This window comes from Microcaecilia unicolor, chromosome 9 (genome assembly GCF_901765095.1).
Source record: "Microcaecilia unicolor chromosome 9, aMicUni1.1, whole genome shotgun sequence".
In the NCBI taxonomy this organism is placed as follows: domain Eukaryota; kingdom Metazoa; phylum Chordata; class Amphibia; order Gymnophiona; family Siphonopidae; genus Microcaecilia; species Microcaecilia unicolor.
The window spans coordinates 96747281-96773540 of record NC_044039.1 but is presented as its reverse complement, the minus strand read 5'-3'; the positions used below and the strand labels follow the sequence as shown (position 1 = coordinate 96773540).

Genomic DNA, 26260 nt, shown 5'->3' with positions numbered 1-26260 from the left:
GGTGCAGGTGGCAGCTCTGGCATGTTTTAGAAGCCGGCTTCAGGGGGTGTCGATCGCCTCCCACCCAGATGTGGTTCGTTTTTTGAGGGGCATAAATTGGTTGTGTCCTCCGCACGTGCCAGTTCTGCCATCCTGGAACCTTAATCTAGTTCTCAAAGTGCTTCAGCGTCCTCCTTTTGAACCCTTATCGAGGATTAAGGTTAAGGATCTCAGTTTGAAGGCGATTTTCCTAGTAGCCATTACTTTGGATTGGAGAATTTCAGAGTTGCAGGCTCTTTCTTGCAGAGACCCCTTCCTGCATTTTACGGAGGCGGGGGTATCGATTAGGACAGTTCCTTCGTTTTTGCCCAAGGTGGTTTCTCGTTTCCATTTGGGGCAGTCTCTGCATTTGCCGACTTTTCGCTGGGAAGATTACTCCGAGCAATTCTGGGCTCTTCGCTGCCTCAACGGGAGACAGGCTTTTCTCAGGTATTTGGAGGTGACGAATGAATTTCGTCTTTCTGACCATCTCTTCATTCTTTTTGGAGGCAGTAAGAAGGGCCATATGGCTTCCAAGACCACCATAGCCTGTTGGGTGCGGGAGGCCTTCTCTTCGGCATATGTGGCATTGGGCAAGCAATCCCCTGCGCAAATTTGTGCTCATTCTACGCGAGCTCAGGTTTCCTCCTATGCAGACTCCCGTTTGGTTTCTCTGGAAGATATCTGCAGAGCTGCTACATGGGCTTCGGTCCATACGTTCACTCGTTATTATCGGGTGGATGTGGCATCTCGTCAAGATGCGGTGTTTGGCTCGTCAGTGATTTCTTCCGGGTTGGGGGTGTCCCGCCCTAGTTGAGGACTGCTTGGGTACATCCCACAAGTCTCTGGATTGATCTGTGGGACACTATGGAAGGAAAAATTAATTCTTACCTGATAATTTTCTTTCCATTAGTCCCAACAGATCAATCCAGACTCTCCCCCTGGGTTTACTGTCTGCGGTTTTGTTTCAGTTGGTTAGTTTTTTCGGGGTTTGTTGTTCTAAATGCTCCTTCGTTTGATTAAATAATAAAAACAAATAAATTTGGAAGTGGTGGAAGTATGTTGGGCATTTGGTCTGAGAATGTCAGGAGAGTTTTCTATTGTTTGCATTCCACTGCTTTGGTATTGTTCATACTGAGGTTTACTTGGCTGCACAGGTCCCCATATAGCAAACCTCGGAGGTTCTCTTTATCTCCACCTGCTGGTAGAGGGACACAACCCACAAGTCTCTGGATTGATCTGTTGGGTCTAGTGGAAAGAAAATTATCGGGTAAGAATTAATTTTTCCTTCTATAAACCGCACTTAAAGTTAGGCATGGTTTATAGAATAGCACTTGCGCCCAGGAATCGTGGCTAACTTTAGGTGGGACCATTTGCACCTGAGCCAGTGGTGGGAGGCGGGGATAGTGCTGGGCAGACTTATACGGTCTGTGTCAGAACCGGTGGGTGGTGGGAGACGGGACTGGTGGTTGGGAGGTGGGGATAGTGCTGGGCAGACTTATACGGTCTGTGCCACAGCCGGTGGTGGGAGGCAGGAATAGTGCTGGGCAGACTTATACGGTCTGTGCCCTGAAGAGCACAGGTACAAATCAAAGTAGGGTATACACAAAAAGTAGCACATATGAGTTATCTTCTTGGGCAGACTGGATGGACCGTGCAGGTCTTTTTCTGCCGTCATCTACTATGTTACTATGTTACTATGAAACGTGGTGCAAATGTACACGCCTAAATTAGACACATATCCCCCTCATTCTGTAACAATGTGCGTAAATGTTAGGAATGCCCCCACTGCACCCATGACCCTCCTATTTCCACGCCCCCTTTTTTTAACTCATGTGTAAATATTTAGGCGTGGTTTCTGCGCCTATATTTCAGTTAAATCAAATTAGTTTTAATAATTGGTTGTCAAGCCAATTGGCACTAATTAGCTATTTATTCAATTAAATTACACACGCAAATTGGACTCATGCCCTAATTTGCATGTACAGGTTTTAGCGACTTTTATAAAATTTGGGTGAGGATGACCCCCCTCCCATATTTGGGTGAGTTTTTGGGACCTTATTTGCCTTTCCAGTTATGTTCTTCTCAGGGAAATTATTTGGTTGTGCCATCTCTCAGGAAAATTCATATAGTTTGCTAGATTATACCTGTTTTCATAAGGCAGAAAAAGCGTAACTGTGGCAGCAGTCATGTAGGAATTCATGGGTTATGTTTAGGTTTTAGAATTTAGGTTTTAACTATGTATTAGATGAAACTGTGATTAGCATATGCACATTTGTGAAAAATTTGTTTTGTTTTAGTATGACTATCAGTTGCCTCACAGTCCTTCATAGAGGTGCTAATAAATACAATATATATGAGGTCCACTCACAGAGGTGTCCCACTTGATCACTAGCAGAACCACAGCCTCTTCTGTTCCTTAGAATTCAAGGTCTCAAATATGATTAACTCAAATAATTCATCAGATCAATAATGATGTTGGCCATTTGTGCTACTGCCTTGTCTAGTGGGGAACTCCATTCTACACCAAATCTGCCACATTTAACCAGCATATGAAGGCTACTAGTTTTTCCTCAGCTTTGTTCCAAATAGAGCATGGGAGACACACCGAAGTGAAGGAGATGCCTGTTTACAATATTCAAAATCTCCTATAATTTACTTTCTCTTACAGGTTCTTAGTAAAAATAATGAGAAGATTAGAATTTGATAAGGATTTATATACAGAAGAAACCCTACAATTCTAAATCCATAATTTGATAGCATGTACTTTTCTGGTGGGTGTGCACACAGGGATATGTGTAAATTATAGAACTCCACCATTTACGTGCATATGTACTAATATCTACTGTAGGCGCAAGTGTTTATACCCGCTATAGTTTGTATAAATGAATGCTCCTTAATGTATGTGACTAGGGGGCGTGCAATAAAGCTACTAATTAGTAAATTTAAAACAAATCGGAAAAAAATTTCTTTACTAAACGTGTAATTAAAGTCTGGAATTTGCTGCCAGAGAATGTATTAAAAGCAGTTAGCTTAGCAGGGTTTAGAAAAGGTTTAGATAATTTCCTAAAAGAAAAGTCCATAAGCCATTATTAAGATGGACTTGGGAAACTCCACTGCTTATTTCTAGGATAAGCAGCATAAAATCTGTTTTAATATTCTGGGATCTTGTCAGGTACTTGTGACCTGGATCAGCCACTGTTGGAAACAAGATACTGGGCTTGATGGACCTTTGATCTGTCCCAGTATGGCAGTGCTTCTGTTCTTATGTTAAGTTCATAAATGTTTATATGCCCATGTCGACTCATAGATATTTTTTGATTCTTGAATGTATGCTTCTATTGCATGTAACCAGCGCATAAACTCTGTTTCTCTGTGTATTTTATAACAGGCTCTGTGTTTGAGTGCCCCTGACTGTTTATTGTTTACTTTTCTATCCTGACCAAGGTGTTCCTTAGAGCTTATATTTTATTTTAGTTGGTACAGTGCAATTTATGTACAATTTATGTGGTGTATTAAGATGTCCTGACCCGGAAGCTTCAGTTTTAATTTGTAGAGCCTTTCTAAAATCTGCCTCATTGTGTTTGATTTTAACTTGGTACAATATTGATGCTTCTTTCACTTAGTGATTCATTGAATCATACAGTTTGACCAGGAGTGCCTAAGTTTTTGGATACAACTGTAAGTTTAGTCAAGATAGACAGGAGTTGGATTAAAATGGGAAAGGCAGAAATGGTAAGAACCAGAACCAAATTGATAATTAGATGGAAATTGAGAAAAGGGTCTAGTTTAACTGGGTAGAGCTGAAGGAAATCAGACCTATGTTTTGATGATCTTGAAGTAAATGAGTGGGCTTGTGGTTAAAGAAGCAGGTTAAGAACTAGTGAAGTCATGGTGCAAATCCTGATCTCCCACTGACACTCCTTATGAATTATTTTGCCTCAGGTACAAATTTAGAGCCCTATTAACTAAGCATCTTTCACATAGACACAGAATGGGAGCAAACCTTTAGTAAATAGGCTCCTTAGATCACTTTTTTTTCTCAGACTGGTCCTGGAGTACTCCTAGCTAGTGTGATTAGATTTGAATGTATTAGTTACATGAAGTCCTAATTTGTGCACATTCATTGTGCATATCCTGAAAAACCAGAATGGCTAGGGGGCATTCTAGGACCGGCTTGAGAAACAGATTATAAGTTCTGTGAGGGCAGGGAAATTTCTACTATACCTGAATGTGACTTGCCTTGAGCTATGAGAAGGTGTGAGTTAAATCCAAATAAAAAAAAATATGAGATTGATTTGCCATGGGGAAGGGTAAGTAGAATATGATCAGATAAATTAACATTTCCAAGCACTCTAATTTAACAGAAATGCAAGAAATTATGCTAAGCGGGCAGCTGGAGTTCTCCTTTTGTGCCAATAAAGAAATCATTTTTGTTTATGTTTCTCCTATTGATTTCTGCTTTGAGTGGTTAACAGTACACAAGTTAGAGTGGAGGCTCTTAAATCTGTGAGGCTGGAAATGGAGCACATATACCATTTTGTGATCCCTTTGGTAGATACACTACTACTACTGCTACTCATTTCTATAGTGCTATTAGACGTATGCAGCACTGTACATGTAAGAGACAGTCCCTGCTTGGCAGAGCTTACAATCTAATCAAGACAGGCAAACAGGACAGATAAGGGAATTACTTAAGGTGGAAATGATAAAACAGACATGGATGCTGAACTAGTGAATAGGAGTTAGAAGTTAAAAGCAGCCTCAAAAAGATGGACTTTTAGCCTAGATTTGAAGACGGCCAGAGCTGGAGTTTGACATGATAATTCAGGAAGTCTGTTCTAAGTGTATGGTGCAGAAAGGTAAAAGGAATGGAGTCTGGAGTTGGTGCAACAAGATAAAACGAATGGAGTCTGGAGTTGGCAGTGGAGGAGAAGGGTACAGGTAAGAGATGAACGGAGTTCCTGGGGAGGAGTGTAGGGAGAGGTACTGAGGCGCTGCAGAGTGAATGCACATAAGAGGCATTTGAATTGTATGCAGAAATGGATAGGGAGCCAGTGAAGTGACTTGAGGAGAGGGCTAATATGAGCATAGTGACGCTGGCGGAATATAAGTCATATAGCAGAATTTTAAACAGATTGGAGAGAGATGGCTTAGTGGGAGACCTGTGAGAAGCAAGTTGCAATAGTCTAAGTGAGAAGTGGTAAGAGTGTGGATAAGGGATTTGGCAGTGTGCTCAGAAAGGAAGGGACAAATTTTGATGATGTTATAGAGAAAGAAATGGCAGGTTTAGCAGTCTGTTGGATATGTGCAGAGAAAGAGAGAGAGAAGTCAAAGATGACCCCAAGGTTATGAGCTGATGAGACAGGGTGGATGTCTTCAGACAATACAACTTTCTATTCTTGGATAAGAGGCAAGGAAAGAGAAAATTAAAAAAAAACTGTGGCAGAAATACAATCCCTGCAGTCTTATAGTAAGAACCAAATTATTAAGTCATACTAAGTAAGTAGCATCAAGTGAATATGCTTAATAAGAAAACAGCCATTTTCACATTGAACAACTCCTGCAGGACATAGGTAGGTGTATATTATATAAAAAAATAAAAAGTTACATGGTTCCTTCTCTTTTCCCCTTTCCCCCTCCTCTCGCGTAATACAGAAGGCATGAATATCCAAATTGGGCCTACAGTCTTTACAGCAGATGGCCCAAAAGCCACCTAGGGCAAGCATCAGGATGCCATAGCACAGGAGTCCAATGGGCTGCATCTTTGAAGTAATATTCTCCTTTCGCTAAGTAAGACAAGTATGCAGTCCCGCTTTTGAACCTTGCCAGGTTCTGTGTACCAAACTCTAAATTGTCCACCATGCTTCATATGGCATTGTCTAGGTGAATTACAGACAATGCCCTCTATGTACCTGACGATTGCTGGGAAGAGGACATTGATGAAGCTCAGGGCTGCAGTAAAGAATCCACATGAGATAATTTATGAGGAAGCCCCTGCTTACATGCTAGATTTAATTGATCTGCCATCCAGAAATCCTTCAGTAAATGCTCGATCCTACCTTAATCTACACTATCAAAGCTGCAAATCAGTTAAATATAAACTGCTTTTTTATTCATCTTTCTCCTACGTCAGCCCAAAGTCCTGGAATGTTCTACCAAGGCATCTAAAGGAGATTGAAGATCACCAGCTATTCAAGAAATCATTGAAAACATTTTTATTCGAGAAAGCTTATCCCACCAATTAACGCTTAATCCCCGACTATCTCTAATTTTCTATACTCGTTTACTGCTCCAATGTATTCATGCATCTTTGTATAATCCTCCTGTTCTTTCCCATCTTTCTGACTTGCCATGTCATTACCCTCATTGCTTTGTAACCTTCTGTAACATTGTAAGCCACATTGTGCCCGCTCTAGTGGGAAAATGTGGGGTATAAATGTACTACAAATAAATAAATAAAATAAGCACAAGTAGTACCGGGCTGGTCAAATTAATGAGTCTGTCCTTCATGAGTGATTCTGAGCTTTTCAGGATAAAGGAGTGCAAATCGGATCCGTGCTTGAAATAATTGGGCACAGAGGGGGGCAAAGAACTTCCTCAGTATTTGCACTGACTATGAATAGTCTTGAAAGCAAAGAACTTTATGGTTTTGGTATGTTAATGTCTGTCCCCCATGTAGCGATTACAGGGCGAGCTGCTTATGCATATAATTGAGAATTTTTACAATTACCACCTGAGGCTTAATAGCTGTAGCGCACTTTAGGCCCAACTGTGGGCCCGTTCCACACTGAAATGTTGTAGTGATTGGCCCAAGTTCAAAGTGGTTAGCAGCCATGTTTCCATAAAGCTGGTCAGATCTCTCTCCGCTATCATTTCTGGCAGCTTGATGAAATACAGATTGTTACGTCTCGAGTGATTCTCAAGGTCATCCAACTTAGACTCCAAATCCACCATCGCCTTCCGCAGCTGGTCCTGCTCTGTAGCCAAGGAACAAGTGTGTTCCTTCAGTGCCAATGTATGCAGGCCCCCATCTAGCTCCAAGCTTAGACTATCTAAACGCTCATGGGCCTCCTCTGCCTAGTCATACAGTTGCTGTAGTTTAGTATCTAGAGCTGCCTTTACCTCCGCGGTAAATTCTGCTGTCCACTCGGAGCTGATTGAGGGGCTGGTTAGATTATGTTGGTCGGCCATTTTTGTTGTCTCTGGCTCGCGGCTTCTCCCTCTCCTTTCATGGCGGTTTTGAAGCCATGCCACCCTCTGCCGTATAATGCAAGCTCAATGCTCGATCAGGGTATTTATCAAGGTAAGTTCCAATTGTGCTGTTAAAATGCCAGATTTCTGAAGGGGTCCTGGGAGCTCAGCAGGTTAGCTGCCGTTCCCACCATGGTGATCACGTGACCATAAATGATATTGTTTTATTGTCTTTGTTAATTTCAGTTTCTAATACTTATATTTTTATCTTTATGATTTGATTGGCTTTTTATGACTAACATTATACATTATTTTTATGTTACTTACCGCTCCTGAAACAGCCCTTCTGGACAAAACATGGCCATGTCGAGCATATGTGTATAAGGACCTGGGAGCTTTTAGTAGTGAATAAAGTATAATGTTTGCAATTCTGTACAGTCTACTCTTTCTTGGCCATCAGCTATGGATATTGGAAACCGTTTACCTTGTTGATTTCTTGGAGAATTATTTTGGGCAGAGGTGTGACGTCTAAGAGTATAATGAAGTAATACTCTCAAAGTTTCAATTCCCACAGATTCCCTCACTATGATTCTCCCCCTGTGCTTTGCATAGTGTACACAGGAGGGATTAGTCATTTCACTCACAAACTGAAAATGCCTGCATTATACTCTTTGAAGAGAGTACAGATCACAGCTTAAAGGACTATAGTATGTAATTTTGGCATTTAGAAATGTGTAAATTCACAGGTTACAGACTATTGCCCACACATTCATAAGTGTGTATGTTATATGATAAGGCTGAAAAGGGACAAGATGTAACTGATTGGACTTCAGCCACCTATTTTTTTTAAAGTTTCTTATATCACTGTATACATAGCTATGTAACTTTGTAAGTCTAAGTGCTTTGAAAATATACCTCTTTATATTTTTCTGTATTTTGTTTATTACCTTGTTTGATCATTTTCTTAATATACACTACTTTGGACCAAGATATTAAACTCAGTAGATACATAAATGATGAAAATTTAAAGCTAATACCATAAGAATGAGTTTGTTGTATAGGAGTGCTTTAAGGAGTGAACAAGGTTAGGCAGCATTTTGTCCTTTTTTGTTGTTAGAAATGATACAGAAACCTCAAGTATCTTGAAAATATGCACATGAATTACATACAGTTAACTAAACCCTACCTTTGAGCACTGAAATTATACACAGGAGGCACCAATACTGCGTTCATTCCTCTCTCTAACCCTCTCCAGTGCTGTAGAGAATGTTCAGGGCATGAAACAATTGGGGATGGAATGCACTAAGACCTCAAGTCATGGAAGAGAAAACCTTTAATTTTGAAGTTCCTTGCTCAGATTTAAAATATATTTTAGTATTATATAATTCATAGCATTTCCCTTATATTTATTAAAATTTTGTGTTTATTTTCAAAAGTTTGTCTTTTTTATATTTCTTGTTTTTCTTTTTAAGTTATTTTTTCCTTTCCCTTCCTCCTGGGCTTTCTCACCCCAAACCACTTTTAATCCTATGACTTTCTTTACCCTCTCTGCTTTCTGTCGTTTTCCTTTTCCTTTCCATCTTCTTTTTCTCCCTGTTTTATAATCTTTTTTGTCTCTTCTTTGTTCGTGTTCCTCTAACCTCCTTTTACCCTTTGTTCTCCTGTTCCTTCTTCCAGCTTCTTTTCTACTCTGTCCATGCGGTCTCTTTGCTAATCTCTCTGTACTCCGCATTTCAGTGCAAGATACTTGACACGGGCCATGTTTCGGCGCAGAAAATGCCTGCCTTAGTAGTCAAACTAGTATACTCTTTGATAGAGAACGAAATCCAGAACGTCCTTCTAACAACATATTAAGTTCAGCATCAGGTTATACCAAACACAACCAAGCGTAATGACGGCTTTCAGCAACCTGCTAGCTAAAGAGTATACTGGTTTGACCCCTGAGGCAGGCATTTTTCTGCACCAAAACATGCCCGTGTCAGACCTCTTGCATTAAAGATTTCAGCATTGTTCCAGTCTTGAGGGCTCTTTTGTGCTTTTTTTACTGTCTTGGTTTGTGTACTTTTGTACCCTCTCTTTTGCTACTCCCCGTTTCAGTCTCATTCCTGCTCTTTCTCTGATCTTGTCACACCTGATATCTGTTATTCTTTCCTAGCCTGGTCCCCCAACTCAGAGCAGTAGTTCTTGCTCTTTACAGGCTGGAAACTGGAGGCCGTTCTGGTAGACTGTGGCAGGGTGTCAGGCATTAGAGCCAAAAGTTATGAGGATGATTGCATTATTAAGCTTCATGGGTAGCATTCTTGAGGGCTGCCTAAATCCATTCACAAAATATCTGCTCTGCAATAATACAAAAATGTAATTTTTTTCTTTTTAGATTAGTTGATGATAGATGTGTGGTTCAGCCAGATGCAGGAGATCTTGCCAACCCCCCAAAGAAGTTCAGAGGTAAGTAGCTGAAATATTTTTAAACATTGCTAATTTTTTTTTAATGCTTTTATAGATTTCCTTAAGGATTTTATAACATCTCTACAGTGCTGCTGCTAAGTTTATATATTCTTTCAAAAGGCAGACATTCATACTTGTAGTATATGTGATGACAAGCTGCATTTACCTAGATAAAATGAACACAAGCTCATTCTTCTCTAAGGATGTATGTGAGGTGACATAAGTGAACAGGTATTGAGTCAGTGAGAAAGGGTATACCTGACTTCTCACTATCTCCTCTTAGTGATATGGACATGTCTCAAAGCCCTCTCTTCCCATCCTCTTACTCTTAGCATGCATTCAAGTTATTATAGAGGTCCAGGTAAAACATTCCCAATTCTGCTGATAAAGGATGATGGTACATTGCCCACATATATGGCTTGGCTGGCAGCTTCGACCTCATGACAGCTCAATACATCCAAAGTGTGCTGCAGTTGTCCTGCACTAGGATACCATGATGGTCTTAATTGGGGTACAGCCTGTAAACCCAAGTGTGCCAAGGTAGGTGGGATTCAGTTGGGTAGATGGGAATAAAACACAAAGGTTTTTAATCTTAAGATTTCTTCTGCTTTAGATAGCTATAAAATTTCTCTTCTACTCTATGTATATTTTATTACTGTTTTGTACATTTTAACAACAGTAAAGTTTATTTTTCTTATTGGGAACAAGATTCACCATGTATTTTATTGTGTACATAACTAATGCCACACTGGGAAAAGACCAAGGGTCCATCAAGCCCAGCATCTTGTCCACGACAGCGGCCAATCCAGGGCAAGGGCACCTGGCAAGCTTCCCAAACGTACAAACATTCTATACATGTTATTCCTGGGATTGTGGATTTTTCCCAAGTCCATTTAGTAGTAGTTTATGGACTTGTCCTTTAGAAAACCGTCTAACCCCTTTTTAAACTCTGCTAAGCTAACTGCCTTCACCATGTTCTCCGGCAACGAATTCCAGAGTTTAATTATGCGTTGGGTGAAGACACATTTTCTCCAATTTGTTTTAAATTTACTACACTGTAGTTTCATCGCATGCCACCTAGTCCTAGTATTTTTGGAAAGCGTGAACAGACGCTTCACATCCACCTGTTCCATTCCACTCATTATTTTCTATACCTCTATCATGTCTCCCCTCAGCCGTCTCTTCTCCAAGCTGAAAAGCCCTAGCCTCCTTAGTCTTTCTTCATAGGGAAGTCGTCCCATCCCCGCTATCATTTTAGTCGCCCTTCGCTGCACCTTTTCCAATTCTACTATATCTTTCTTGAGATGCGGCGACCAGAATTGAACACAATACTCAAGGCGCTGTTGCACCATGGAGCGATTCAACGGCATTATAACATCCTCACACCTGTTTTCCATACCTTTCCTAATAATGCCCAACATTCTATTCGCTTTCCTAGCCGCAGCAGCACACTGAGCAGAAGGTTTCAGTGTATTATCGAATGATCCCTTTTGGGCATTATAATGCGTCTGTCCCCCATTAAATTGAGATTATTTGTGAATATGTTAAACTACACTAGCCCCTGAGCCATTTCACTATTGACCTTTTTCATTTGGACAACTGACCATTCTTTATCCTGTTAGCTGGAATCAAGGAAATGAAATTAGCAGATAAGAACAAACTTCACCTTTAGTTTTAACTCCATTCCCCTTTTTTTAAGCAGCTATCATTCTGCAATAGGACATCCTCTCTTAGCTCACCTTTATCCACAAATTTATGTACATGTTCAAAAAAAAACAACCCATATAAATTGGTAAGGCAAACCTTCTCTTTGTTTAAACACATACTAATTCTCATTAGGCTGTGTCTGTCTATATGGTCAAACATTTTTTTCTTAGAATGGCTGCTTCTCTGCCTATCTTATCTTGGAATCCTTATTAACAATTGGTGTAATTGGTCTCAGGTACTGCAGTTTTACGTGATAGGTTACAGATTACTGGTTAAAAAAAAGTTACGGATTACTAGTAAAAAAAAAAAGGTTAGCAGATTCATTTTTGAGATTGCTCAGAATTCTGGGGTGAATACTATCCAGTTCTGGTGATTTGTTATCCTTCGTTGATTTGTCTGTTACATCTTCTAGGTTTATAGTGATGTGCTTTATCTGCTCCGAATCATTGCCATCAAAAATTATGTCTAGTGTAGTCTGACCCCAGCATCCACCTCAATAGAGACTGAGGTAAAACATGCATTTAGTTTCTTCTATTACTTTGCCCTCCCTGAGCACTTCTTTTATACTTTGACCATATAGTTCAACTGACTTCTTTGTTAGAGTTTTGCCCCAAATGTTCTTGAAAAGTTTTATTATTAGCTTTTACCTCCTTGGCAAGCTTATTTTCAGATTTTGTCTTGGTCTGCCATTTAACTGTTATATATACATATAACTGCTGTCACTTATGCTAATCCCTCTTTTCCTTTGGGACTACTTTCCATTTTTTGAAAAATCTTTAAATGGGACTACAACAACAAAACTTTTTTCTGTACAATCCTGAGAAAAAAATATCACATATATCTCAAATACTCAGATTCATATAAACTTTTAAATCCAACACTTAAAATAAATATATATATATTTTTAAAGGTGATAGTGTTCAGGAAACAAACGTGACCTCAATGAAACAAATGGTCACAGTTATCTAGCATCGTATTTTAACTGCATATCATAACAGTTCAAATCAGTCAAGACTTGCCCAATCCGTCTACACTTAAGGGCAACCCGGAACTACTGCCGGCCCAGTGCAGGTGCCGGTGGTAGTTCCACCAACAACGCGTGCCATTTCTGGCGCAAGCAGAAATATTGAAAAATTATTTCCGCAGGAGGTTACCCGGCAGTAATTGGGTAGTGTCGTGTACTGCCCGGTTACCGCTAGGTTACCGCCACTTCATTGGGTGATGGTAAGTGCTCCCCCCCTAAAATGGCCACATGGCAAGTGCGATCTTACTTCGTGGCCATTTCATTTTTGCTTATTTTCACCTGCTGCAGTAAAAGGGGTCCTGGCGTGTGGCAAAAATAGCTGCTAGCGCAGAGCCCCTTTTACCACAGCTTAGTAAAAGGGTCCCTTATTGTGTTGTTGTCAAAGCTTTTAATCTGAACTGCTGTAGTGCTCCATAACGCCTACAGCACCATACAATTGATGTCCCTGATGTAGATCCAGGTTTCGCCTGTTATGGCTTCTTCAGGGAGATTTCTACAAATATAAAAATAACTTCATAAATCTAAAAAAACAAAACAAAAAATATAATGAAAATAGCAAAAACATCTCTCCAGACTCACTGACGAGGCAGGAACACTTACTGCTACACAAAATGGCATCTAGTAGACTAGAGAAACTGAGCCTCCTTTTGAACCACATGTGCACAGTTCAAATCAACATTGTCCAATCAACCTTTTTATTCAAACCCTGCGGATGAACAGTTGCCCACTGGAATATTAACCTCTGTTCTTTATGTGCCACCTGCAATACAACAAATTGAAGTTCCCTCAGTAAATGTCTCTTTTCCTGTCAATGTTGTTCCAGTGGGGCTTCCATACACCCCATCTCAGATTACTTAAATGTTGAACTATTTGATGCTTAATTTTCCTTTGTGTTTGACCAATATAGTACATTCCACATGGACATTTAATACAATACACCACCTGTGCAGTATCACAATTAGAACAATATTTTAAATGGTGAACTTCATTTGTGTGTGGTATAGATACTTGCGCTGTTTTTACACAAATTCACAATATACACAATGGCCACATGGGAAATGGCCATATTCCATACTATTTTCTGTCTGACATTCCTTTATTAAACTTGAACTTGTCAGTGTCTTCGTTCTAGTGATTATGTTGTGATGATTACCGAAATTCCCACTATTACTTCTTGGACTAGGTCCTGCATTCCAATAAAGACCACATTTAAAGATGCAGCCGCTGCTCCATAAAACAATCATTAATGGCATCTATGAACTTTACCTCCCTAGCATGTCCCAAATGAGACATTTACCCAATCAGTATTTGGATTATTGAAATCTGAAAATTCAAACAAAAAACTGTTTCTTACAAAATCCCAGAATACCTGCTAATAGCTGCTTGCTAATTTTAACAAAACATAAAAGTGAAGAAGAAAGACCTCAGATTTTCCACCTTAACTCCCAAAGTTATTGATAAGGAGTGACGAATCCATCATGGGCCAAAAAAGATCCACTTCAATATGTGTTTAAGGGGTATTTTTACTGAGGTGAGCTAACAGATTTAGTGCTTGCTAATGATTACTGTGCACTACTCGATAAGAAGCCCATTATATTGCTATGGGCATCTTATCATTTAGTGCTCACTAATCATGCGCACAAGCTAAATACATTAGCACACCTTAGTAAAAGGACCCCTAAATGTCTATGGGGCCCTTTTACAAAGAAGTGGTAGGGCTACATCTGGGTTTGCATGCGGCAAATCAGCCCTACCACTGGGCTAATCCAGGAGCCCAGCTGTAGTTCTGAGTCTGCTGCATGCCATTTCTGGCACTAAAAAATATTTTTTATTTTCTAGCGCTGGTGGGTGGGGAGTGGGTGTGCTCTGCGGTAATTAGGCAGTGCCTTGTGCTGCCCGATTACTGCCGTAGGCCTCGCCGCTAAATAGGAGGCGCTAAGGGATCCAGCAGTAAATGACTGTGTGGCGAGTTTTTAAGTACTGCACAGCCATTTACTTCCTCCTTGAACAAAAAAATCCTTATATCCGCTGTAATGAAAGGTGGCCTCAACAATCCCATGTGCCAGCGCCACAGGGGGCCATATTTTACTGCTGCTTGGTAAAAGGGCCCCTATGTCTACAATAAATATTACAAAGAACCATTCTATTAACAAAGTCAAAATCCAAAAAAGCATGTTATTAGCAAGCCAGAACAGCTCTAAAATTCATCTCCATGAATTTTCTAATTATAGTGGTGTACTTAGCTTATTTGTGCCAGATCTTCAAAATAGCTTATGTGCTGCACTTCTCAAAAAGCTTTTTTGTAATTCCAGTGTTTAAAAATATGTAAATCCACTTCCTGACAGGGTTCCCTATTTTGCTCAACAGCTGTGTCAGGGGAAATATCCGCTGTTCTGCAATTGTGGCAATTTACAAAATTGGTGATCAGGTTGCAGACTTCATTGACTTAGTGCAAGGAATGTTTCAGAGGTTTTTCAAAATTACCATGAACTGTATCAGCACAGTGCTAAACATAGATGGCTATAGTTCTTTTGGTTGTCTTTTTTGATAAATGGCATGACAAGGAAAAGGTCATAGCTTAGATAAGGCAACAATGGGATGCTGGAGCAGTAGGAAGGGCAAAAGGAGCAGGCAGTGAAAACAAATGGCAGCAGGTACAACAGAAGGCATGTGGTAAAGAAAGTGGCAAGAGCATTGATTCAGTGGATGGAGATGGGTGAATACCTAAAAGACTAAGGACTTTGCTACTGATCAGGCCACTGATGACTCAAGAGTACTTCAAGAACTGCAGGTGATGCGGTAGACTGATATGCAAGACTTGTTTTATATGAGTATGGACATGTGTGTTGTAGAAATTTGAATGGATGTGAGCTGGGGATGAATGTGTGGGGAGAATGTATGGAATGAGTGATTGTGGAGGAGGGTATATACTACTACTACTTAACATTGCTAGAGCGCTACTAGGGTTACGCAGCGCTGTACAGTTTAACAACGAAGGACAGTCCCTGCTCAAAGGAGCTTACAATCTAAAGGACGAAATGTCAAATTGGGGCAGTCTATATTTCTGAATATATGGTATATGGTGTGTGAGTTAAAATTATGGAACATGGGGAGAGAGTGGAAGGTGTACCTGGCTGCAATGTGAGGACCAGTGCCATTGGAGGGACTTTTGTAGAGCTGAATCATTGCCAACATGCATTGGTTTGCTGACTTCATCAGGCAGGGCTGACACAAAAGATAAAAACGTGCATGGATTTCATTCTTTGGAGAGAGTAGAAAGTGTACCTTCGTGCAGCATGAGTTCCAGTCCGGTGCCTTAGAAGGAAGAGCCAGAGCTAGCATGTGTCAGCTGCTGACATCATCAGGCAGGGTCAACACGGAAGATAAAAATGTGCATGGCCTGCAGTATGTGATCTAAGGAGTGAGGTCAAAGGGCGTGCCCTAAGGGGACCACCAGTCCGTCTCTTTTCTTCGAATTTGGATTTTTTTTTTAAATTTTTGCTCACACCTTTTTCAGTAGTAGCTCAAGGTGAGTTACATTCAGGTAACACTGGGTAGTTCCCTGTCCATGGAGGGCTCACACTCTTAAGTTTGTACCTGAGGCAATGGAGGGTTAAGTGACTTGCCCATAATCACAAGGAGCAGCATTGGGATTTGAACTAGCCACTTCTGGATGTCAAGACTAGTGTTCAAACCACTAGGCCACTCCTCCTTGAGTTTTGGGGATAGACCTATTCCTACCCCATCCAACATCTCCTTGTTCCTCTATGAGTGATGCTGTCCCAGGTTGGTTTCTCCCCCTTAGAGGTTGCTGGCCCAATTCCTTAGTTTTTGCTACCCCAGAGGGCCCAGATTTTATAATGTTTTTTTTTTCTGATCCTGAGATTGAGAGGGAACCTTCCCATGAAGTGTCTCTCTTGGACATTTGGAAGGTGATCAGAAATACTGAGGAAATTCTAAAAGAGCCAGTATCACTGTTATTGAGATAGACATGGGGGAAACCAGTGCTTGCCCTGGGATTGGTAACATTGAATGTTGCTACTATTTAGGTTTCTGCCAGGTACTTGTGACCTGAATTGGTCACTGTTGGAAGCAGGATACTGGGCTAGATGGTCTATTGGTCTGAGCCAGAATAACCATTTATGTTGTTAATTGTGTGACCTCTCATAGCAAGCAGTATTGAAGATAGAAAATATGGAAACAAATTTGTCTCAGCTTGGAAGTTGTTTTGGGGTTGTTGAACTACAGATTGGAACTCCACAGGCTACAGGGTCATCTGGGATTAAGGGATAGTTTGGTTTCCATAAGTTTTCAAGTTTAATCATCATTTGTTATCCTGCCCATTGGCTAAACCTTCTGAATGACTTATAATAAACAGTCTGAATTTCCTTATTTGTTAATTGTTTTCACTAGGTGTCTTGCTGAAGAAGTATTTTAAGGAGGTGTTATTGTTATTTAGTGTTGATTTGATTAATTTTTTCAAATTGTTACTGCTTGCCTTCTAAAATATTAACAGGGAAATGAGAAGGAGGATGTTTGCGATGTGCTGTTGGTTAATTCTAAGGATTCCTTTAACTTGTGGTCTGAAGCGAGGGGATTCATCTGCTTTAGTGTTTCTCCCTGGGCTAGAACTTGCACTGTTGCACCGAGAACACCTCAATTTGGGAGCTTGCTCCACCTGCTGGTGTGATTCCAATGGTCAACATCTCCTACCTTGCTGTTGCTTTGGAACTTTACGTTTGATTAGTTCAATTATATCTTATGTGGACAAACCCTCCTTACATAAACTTGTGCATGCATTAGTATTGAGTAGACTTGGTCATGCTAATTCTTTGTTTATGTTTAAATCATTTTTATTAATGATAAACAAGAACAGGCAATACAAGGCATCTAAAACTGTCAACAAGGTCATCAAGTTTACAGTGAAATCCCAACACCCCACCCCACCCCAAAGTAAGTAGCAGAGCTAGCAGTCCAAGGGTCTTGGTTGCTATGACCCCGGACAAATAGTAAAACCTTAAAAAAAATAAAATAAAAAAGGGAATGAGAGCACACAGGATTCCAACAATAAATCATAAAGTATTCAATAATTTACTATGAGCTTGAGGGGGTAATGTTTGGATATATGTTTCTCAAACTGAGAGGAAATCTTTCCTGTGCTGAGGGGACTTTGTAGCCGTGGGCTTTTCCAGTAACATCAAACTACACTCTCTGATGTTGCTGGAAACGTCCACGGCTACAAACTTTGTTGCGCTATGTCCAATAAGAGGGCGTGTCGGCTTTGGTCCATTCTTAGTGCATTTTAACGTAGGGCTTTCCCGCGCGCTAAGCCCAGATTTACTGCGACATAGTCGGGCACTTTCTTTTGTTTTTTTCTTGCACACCATGCATGAATCTTCTAATTAGTGTGTAGTATATCTAAAAAAACAACACAGGAGCACTTAGTGCCTCCTATTTAGGATGCACTGTGTACTCCTGCATTAACCCAGCATTATCCATTTAGCACATGGTAGTCCTAACACTCTAGTTGGATAATGTGGGAACACCCACTCTGTGCCCATGACATGCCCTACCTAAAAAATATTTGTAAAAAAATAGTAAACACATGCTTAGTGCGCAAAAGGAGGCAAAATATTGTAAAACACTTTAAGGCGTTTTGTGATAGCCTGTTTTCCCACTCTAAAGCCACGTTAAGGGCTTAACACCCTTTTGTAAAAGAGCCCCTAAATTTCTTTTTCATATCTCCCATTTCTCACCTTTCTCCAAAGTATATACTGACTATTTTAGTAGCCAGCATCTGACTGATTCCATCCTGTTTTTATTCTTATGAAGGTACAGTCTTCAGAATTACATGGCGTACCTCAAGTGAGGTCTTATGAGGCTTATGCAGAGGCACTGCCAACTTAATATCTTTAATTTCTTGCTGGGCATTTCTTTCCCTGTGCACTCAAGCATTCTTCTGGCATTTGTCATTTCCTTTTTGTACCTGTTTGGCCACCTTAAGATCATCAGATACAGTCACCTCTAGGTCCTGTTACTCTTTCGTGTGCAGAAGTACTTCACCCCCATACTGTACTACTCTTTTGGGCTTTTGCAACCCAAATGCATAACCCTGCATTTTTTAGCATTAAATCTTGGTTGCCATACTCTAGACCATTCCTTATGCTTTTCTAGATTCCCCTTCATATTATCCATACCTTCATGGATGTCTACCCTTTTGCAAATTAGTGATATCACCTATAAAGTTGCAAACGTTTTCCAACAGCTGTTGCACAATATTGCTTCAAAAATGTTGAAAAGAGCCGGATCAAGGACTGATCCTGTGGTACACCATTTGTAACACACCTTTCCTCAGTAGTGAATTCTATTTACCACTACCCTTTGTTCCCTCCCACTCAACCAGCTTCTAATCCTGTCAGTCACTTTAGGGCCTATATCAAGGATACTCAGTTTATAAGTCTCGTATAGGGAGAAGTGTCAATGGCCTTGCTGAAATCTAAGTACACTGGGGCCAATATTCAGACCGCAGGAGGCAGCCTAGCCAACTCCTGCAGTCAGTGGTGAACCTGGAAATCCAGAGCCGGGCTATATACGACGAGCATTGAATGTCCAGGATTTTTGTTTGGACGCTATGAATATAGCTGGTTAAGCCGATATTCATCAGCTGACCAGCTAAGTTATAGCAGCCAAAGATAGACCTGCTATTTATGCGAGTCTATGTGGTGCTCACTGGCTATGTCGTGTGACATAGTTGGTGAGTAGGCTAGCTTCTAAGTGCAAATATTCAGCTGAGATAGCTGGCTATCTTTCACTGAATATTAGTGCTTAGCTGACAAGGCTATTTAACCAGCCAGGAGCCATTCTTGGCCGATTAAATAGCGCTGAATATTGGGGGGGGGACTATCAGGCTTATTTTCAAAAGAGAAGGGCACCCGTCTTTCAACACAAATCGAAAGCTGATTTTGGGCGTCCTCAACTGCTTTCCTTCACGGGGACGACCAGAGTTCACGGGGGCATGTCTGAGGCGTAGCGAAGGCGGGACTGGGGCGTGCCTAACACATGGGCCTCCTCGACTAATAATGGAAAAAAGAAGAGCGTCCCTGACAAACACTTGGACGACTTTACCTGGTCCTTTTTTTCTTATGACCAAGCCACAAAAATGTGCCCTAACTGACCAGATGACCTCCCCTTACTCTCCCAGTGGTCAGTAACCCCCTCCCACCCTAAAAAAAATTGTAAAAATATTTTTCCAGCCTCTATGCCAACCTCAAATATCATACCCAGCTCCATGACAGCAGTATGCTGGTCCCTGGAGCAGTTTTAGTGGGTGCAGTGCACTTCAGGCAGGCGGACCCAGGCCCCCCCCCCCCCCACATGTTACACTTGTGGTGATAAATGTGAGCCCTTCAAAACCCACCAGAAACCCCCTGTACCCACATGTAGGTGCCCCCCTTCACCCATAAGGGCTATGGTAGTGCTGTACAGTTGTGGGGAGTGGGTTTTGGGGTGGTTTTGGGGGATCAGCACACAAGGTAAGGGAGCTTATGCACCTGGGAGCAATTTCTGAAGTCCACTGCAGTGCCCCCTAGGGTGCCCGGTTGGTGTCTTGGCATGTTAGGGGGACCAGTGCACTATGAATGCTGGCTCCTTCCACGACCAAATGGCTGGGATTTGGTCGTTTCTGAGATGGGCGTCCTCGGTTTCCATTATTGCCGAAAATCGGGGCCGACCATCTCTAAGGTCGACCTAAATTTCGCGATTTGGGCGTCCCTGACCATATTATCAAAATGAAAGATGGCCGCCCATCTTGTTTCAATAATACAGGTTTCCACTCCCCTTCGCCGGGACGTCCTGTGAGGACATCCTCAGGAAAACTTGGGCGCCCCTTTCGATTATGCCCCTCTTTATCTACTGTTCTCCCAAATCCAATTCACTAGCTACTCAGTCAATTAAATTGATAAAATTTGTCTGATAAATTATGTATATTCAGTAATACTACTCATATGGATTTGTATTCAGTAGTATAATCATGTATATTCAGTGGTATATGGCTGGTGGCACAATAGATGCATATTAAGTTAAGCATTGGTGCCAGTGCTTAACTTATTATAGTAAGCATACCAGCTCAGTATTGGCACCATGGTACACAAATCATTTCCTGGTGAAGAAGAGGATGTCCTTGATGCAACAGAGAAGCCTCCAAGCAGCTTGGATGACTTCCTATGTGCGCTGACCTTGACACAATGTTACTGTTTGCTGATAACATTAATGATTTCATTTCCCTGAGACACAGTACAGTCACATGCTTACTTACTAAGGTTGCTCCTCTACTCAGAGTCACTTCAAAATGTAAAATACCAGTTGTTTTATGTCAGAATACTATTTAACATGAAAGAGAAATGGCTGAAGCAGAACTCTTATGCAAGTAAAAATGTAAGATGATTTCAACTGACAGTTCTTTTCTGGATGTTGAATATTTACTGAGGAGGTCATTTCCACAGATAAAATAGAAATAGCTTTTTCTAAAATTGACCAGAATACAAGCACCTACACTTGAGTTTATACAGCCCATATGCCCTTAAGTTCATCACACCAGAGTGGAATCATTAATGGGTATGGAACTGGGGCAGGATTGGAACTTGCACAGACTTCATAAAATAGGAGAATATGCATGGAAAACAAATTGAAAAATCTGTGCTTGCCAATGAGCAGGTGTAAATATGGGCATTTACGTTTCATGCGGTAATTTTTGAAGGGAGAATGTGCATACTTTCCTTTATAAAAGTGTTGTAATTTATATTTACTGCACAAATTAGGCGACCTGTTATAAAATTATTCTTCCTATATGGTCAGTATCTTAGGGTTGTTCTAGAGCTTGCGTAAAGTTCTGAGCGTGCACAGTTATTCCTATGTGCAGTGGTCTGCTCAGTTTTGTTTTATCCACTTTCCTGAATGGGTGTACAACAAAGCTCATCTGACTTTTTTCAAGAGTTCATCTTTTCTTCTTCCAGTGTTGGTTTTCTTTGTTACTTTTTGTTTCTTTCATTTAAAGGTTAAAATATTTTGTTTCCTCCATTTTGAGAACCGGGGACAATGGCATGAACAAAGCCAGGCTTTAGGCCCTACCTAGCCTGCGATAGAAAGATCACAAATGTTGACACCCCTACACATTGTTTCATCTATTTGACTGCAGATCATAAACAGAAGAACTACAAACAGTGTGACATATGTCCTCATGAGCTAGAAGATATTATTTCAATCTCCACAAAGACTATTGTAAGACAGAAAAAAGACTCTTAATTGCATAGAAAATAGGACATAGGAGCTTTTCAGCACAGAGGTTGGGTGACTCTGCACAGTGTAGCATGTCCTCCTTTGTTGATATTGCCTCTATTCCCTTGCACAAATGCTATAACTCTTTTGGATCAATGGAAGTCTCAGCCACATATCTATGGGATAGTTGCACAGCTCTGACCATAAGGCAGTTCTGAAGTACATAGCTTCATTATCTTGGCATAGAGGATCATAGCCATAGCACCATCTCCAAGTACAAACAGCTGATAACTTTCACTATCATTGCAAAATAAAAAGCTTAACAAGTATCTGGAGCAGATATTCTTCCTCCATCTTCAGCACTGAGCTTCAAGGTTCACCAGCATTCTTATGCAAATCTAACTATGGTATCATAAAACACAAGACAACTTGAGTTCAAGGCAGTGCTTGAGACCCTTCTGTTTCAAATTTATTAAAAGCTTTCTATCCCACCCAACAGTACAATCATCTGAGCGGCTTGCAATCTAAAACATAGGAAACAGTTAAAAAGAACAAAGTCCACATTGACAAGACACAACAGGAAAGGGGGTAGTACTACAATTGTATATAGGAAAGCTGGGGAAACAAGGGAAGAACATTAGGAGAAAGGGAACTGTCTGTTAGGTAGTCACATCGGAGGCCATAGGTCTTAGGAATAAGCATCCCTAAAAAGGAAGGTTTGAAGCTCAGCTTTAAATAGAGGTAAAGAGGTAATTTGTCTAAAATGAGAAGGCAAGGCTTTCCAGAGTTTGGGTCTCTGGACTGAAAACATAGTGTGGTGGCTATGCTCATGAATGATTTCTCGAGGGGAGGGAGCATTAAGAAGACTGAGGGGCCCTTTTGCTAAGCTGCGTAAGTGTCTATGCACTCCCAATTCACGCCAAAATGGAGTTACTCTCTGACTACCGCATGGCTCTTGCGGTTTCATTTTTGGTGTGTGTCCGATACGCGTGTCTGAAAAATATTTTTCATTTTTGGATGCATTACCACCCGGATTACATAGTAACATAGTAACATAGTAGATGACGGCAGGAAAAGACCTGCACGGTCCATCCAGTCTGCCCAACAAGATAAACTCACGTGTGCTACTTTTTGTGTATACCTTACCTTGATTTGTACCTGTCCTTTTCAGGGCACAGACCGTGTAAGTCTGCCCAGCACTATCCCCGCCTCCCAACCACCAGCCCCGCCTCCCACCACCGGCTCTGGCCCAGACCGTATAAGTCTGCCCAGCACCATCTCCGTCTCCCGCCACTGGCTTTGCCACCCAATCTCGTCTAAGCTCTTTAGGATCCATTCCTTCTGAAAGAGCTTAGTGCTCTTTACCGCTAGGTCTATGGCTGGCGGTAAGGTCTCAGACCCAAAATGGCTGCGCGGCAATTTTGATTTTGCCGCACGTTCATTTTTGGCCAAAAAAGGGGCCTTTTTCACAGGCACGCTGAAAAAGGGATTGCCGTGGGCCCAAAACCCGCACCTACACTACCGCTAGGCATTTTTCAGCACGCCTTTGTAAAAGGACCCCTGAGTTGGGCAGATCTCAGAATCCTAGTTTGGGTGTAGGGGGTAAGCTAACACATGAGGTAAAGGAGTTCTGATGCAGCGAGTGTCTTAAAGACCAGTTAGTAGGATCTTACAGGTGAGAAACAAGAAGCCAGTGAGATGCTTTTAGGTGAGGAGTGACATGTTCATATTTTTTCAAACTGTGTATCATCCAGATAGCTGTATTTTGGATTAGTTGTAGACAATGGTGGTCCTTAATTTGAATCTCTAGATAAAGAGAGTTGTAATAATGTATTTGAGAAATGTCCAAAGAATGTATCAGGATATTGAGGGCTGGGGAGTGCAATAGAGGTTGAATAGATCTGATAACACGTAACTTATTATAAAAGGACCGTTATATCACTTTGCTAATCTGTTCTTGAAAGTGAAGTTTGAGTTAAAAATAAATCCAAGAATACATGTAGATTGTATCTGTGGGACTGGGAAATCATGTAAAAGAACAGGAGAAGAGAAAACATTACATTACATCAGTCTTATATTCCGCAACATCCTCTACAGTTCGGTGCGGATCATAAAACAACAAAATAACTCCACATTTAGCTGAGAATATACATCAATTTACATAACACATTAAACTGCAAGTTAACTCACAGTTTTCTTAAATAATACCACTTTTAAATTGCTTGTGAAACAACAAATAGGTATCCAGTGAATAGTTACCAGGAGAGAATTCCACAACGAAGCAGCCTGATAAGGAATTGAAGCAGAAAGCTGTCTAAAATACTTGACCAGCTTAATTGATGGAAACTGTAAAGAAATTTGATCTCTCAACAACTGTCTACCTAATAAAGTGGGAAAAAACCTACCAAATAAGAAGGTACATTCCCGTGCAAAGATCGAAAGACTAATGTACATAATTTAAAATGTAATTGTGCAATGACTGGTAACCAATGCAATTTATGAAAATAAGGTGTAATAGGTTCATCCCTTCTTAAGGAAAAGATAACCCTAATTGTCAAATTTTGTACTGTTTATAATCTTTTCATTATTGATCTTGTACAGCCTGCAGATACGATGTTACAATAATCCATCTTTGAAAGCAACAATAACTGCACTATTAATCGAAAAAGCAGTTCAAAAAACAGTTCTTAACTTTTTCAATAATAGAAAAGAATGCTTCAACACCTTATTCACCTGATTAATCATAGTCAATTGACTATCCACTTCTACTCCTAAAACTTGAGTTGATCAAGTTGTAATCGAAAAGCTGTTGCCCACCGTTCAATGGCACTAAAACATTCCTGAATTCTATTTAAAATAGCCTTGTATTCTATGGGAGCTGGCAATAAAATAGTAATATCATCTGCATAAATATTAAAAAAATACTTTCAATTGTTCAAGCATGGTCCCTAAGGGCTGTAACAAAACATTAAATAATAACAGAGAAAGGGGAATCTCCACGTTCCGGAACCCAAGCATCCGATAAAATGTCCTGCATCTTGACTCTGTAATTTCTGTCTTTAAAAAAAAAAACCCTGAACCAATCAAGCACTGCACCTGTAAGTCCAATGTTGTCCAGCAAATATAATAAAACAGTATGATCCGCTCGATAAATCAAATTGGATAATTATTGAATTCCGGCCTTGACTCATCACATGCCTTCCTTGCGCTACCAGTGCCCCTAAATAGTTTCAGTACTATAGGTTTTACGAAATTCTGATTGTGAATAGTGTAATAGGTTGAATTTAGTCAAATAATCCTCTAGCTGTACCATAACCCAACCTTCCATAACCTTAGTAAACAATAGGATTGATGCTACTGGCTTAGAATTCATTACTTCCTGTAAACTCCCCTTCAGATCTTTTGGTATAGAAGTCAACATAGTATCACCCCCGCTTCTGGAGACTGCCCTTTGGTTAGACAATAATTTATCCAATCTGATAACAAAACATACAATCTAGGGAAGGCAATTTTCATGAAGCTGGATGGGCAAGTATCCAGACAAGTAGACTTAGCACATTTCAACATACGTTTAGCTATACTGACATCTATACAACTGAAGGTACTCCAGATTCTATTCACTGCAATCTCTGCATCTTGATTCAAATCAGGAATGTCTGAGAAAATGAATTGTGATCTTAATAATAACACTTTATCCCTAAAAAACTGAGTTAGTATATTGGAGGACGGTAAGACAGAATTCTCTGATCTAATCACTGGATCTACATCTAATATATCACATGCAGTCCTGAAGAGTTGTTTAGGACCTGCTCTATCTTTACCTATAAGTTGAATAATACTTCTTCCTTTTAGTAGAGCCAGCAAACTTATATTTTTGAATAGCCTGTCTCCAAATCTTCCTATTCTTGTCTGTTTGACTTTTCCTCCAACTTTGCTCCAATTTTCTAGCAGCCTGTTTTAACAACCTTGGCTCATCATCAAACCACTCAGTTGATTCCCCTTTTGTAAATTTTCTCATTTTCAAGGGTGCAGTCTCATCCAGCAAGACTTTGCTTAAAGTACTCCATCTATGAATTAAATTATCCTTTAATTCTTCTGAAAGGATCAGTGCATCCATTCTATTCCAAAACTTTTCCTGCTCTATTTTTCCCCTAGTAAAACCCATACAGAAAGATTATTACCTCTTGTTTTCCCAACCTCCCCTCCATCTAATAATGAACTCAGTTAGGTAATGATCTGACCATGGAACAGGACTACATGAATTATTTATTTATTAGAATTTATTTACCGCCTTTTTGAAGGAATTCACTCAAGGCGGTGTACAGTAAGAATAAATGAAACATGAGCAGTAGGCAATTACAGCAATACAAATATATTCAAATAACAGTACAAAGTATGGCATAGTATACTACTTACAATGTCAACACAATACGTAATAGAACATTTTAATTGACAGTGAAGGGTATAAGCAAAGATGGAACATATAGATAGGTAAGAGAATTGAAAATTAGAATCTTGAGAATTTAAAAAAGCCCCTTCTCATGAGATTTGGTCATTTATAATAATTCAAAACCATACCAATCTAACATATTTTAAAAA

The 26260-nt window shown here is 40.3% G+C and overlaps 1 protein-coding gene across 2 annotated transcripts in view; it reads left to right on the top strand.

Moving 5' to 3' along the window:
* LOC115477466 (inositol 1,4,5-trisphosphate receptor type 2) overlaps positions 1 to 26260 on the top strand; it is an 801768-nt gene that overhangs the window by 101469 nt on the left and 674039 nt on the right. For both annotated transcript variants that reach the window (XM_030214365.1, XM_030214364.1), the window contains exon 2: positions 9587 to 9657. In XM_030214365.1, the coding sequence (XP_030070225.1) occupies positions 9587 to 9657 (71 nt within the window). The remainder of the gene's footprint in view (positions 1 to 9586; positions 9658 to 26260) is intronic.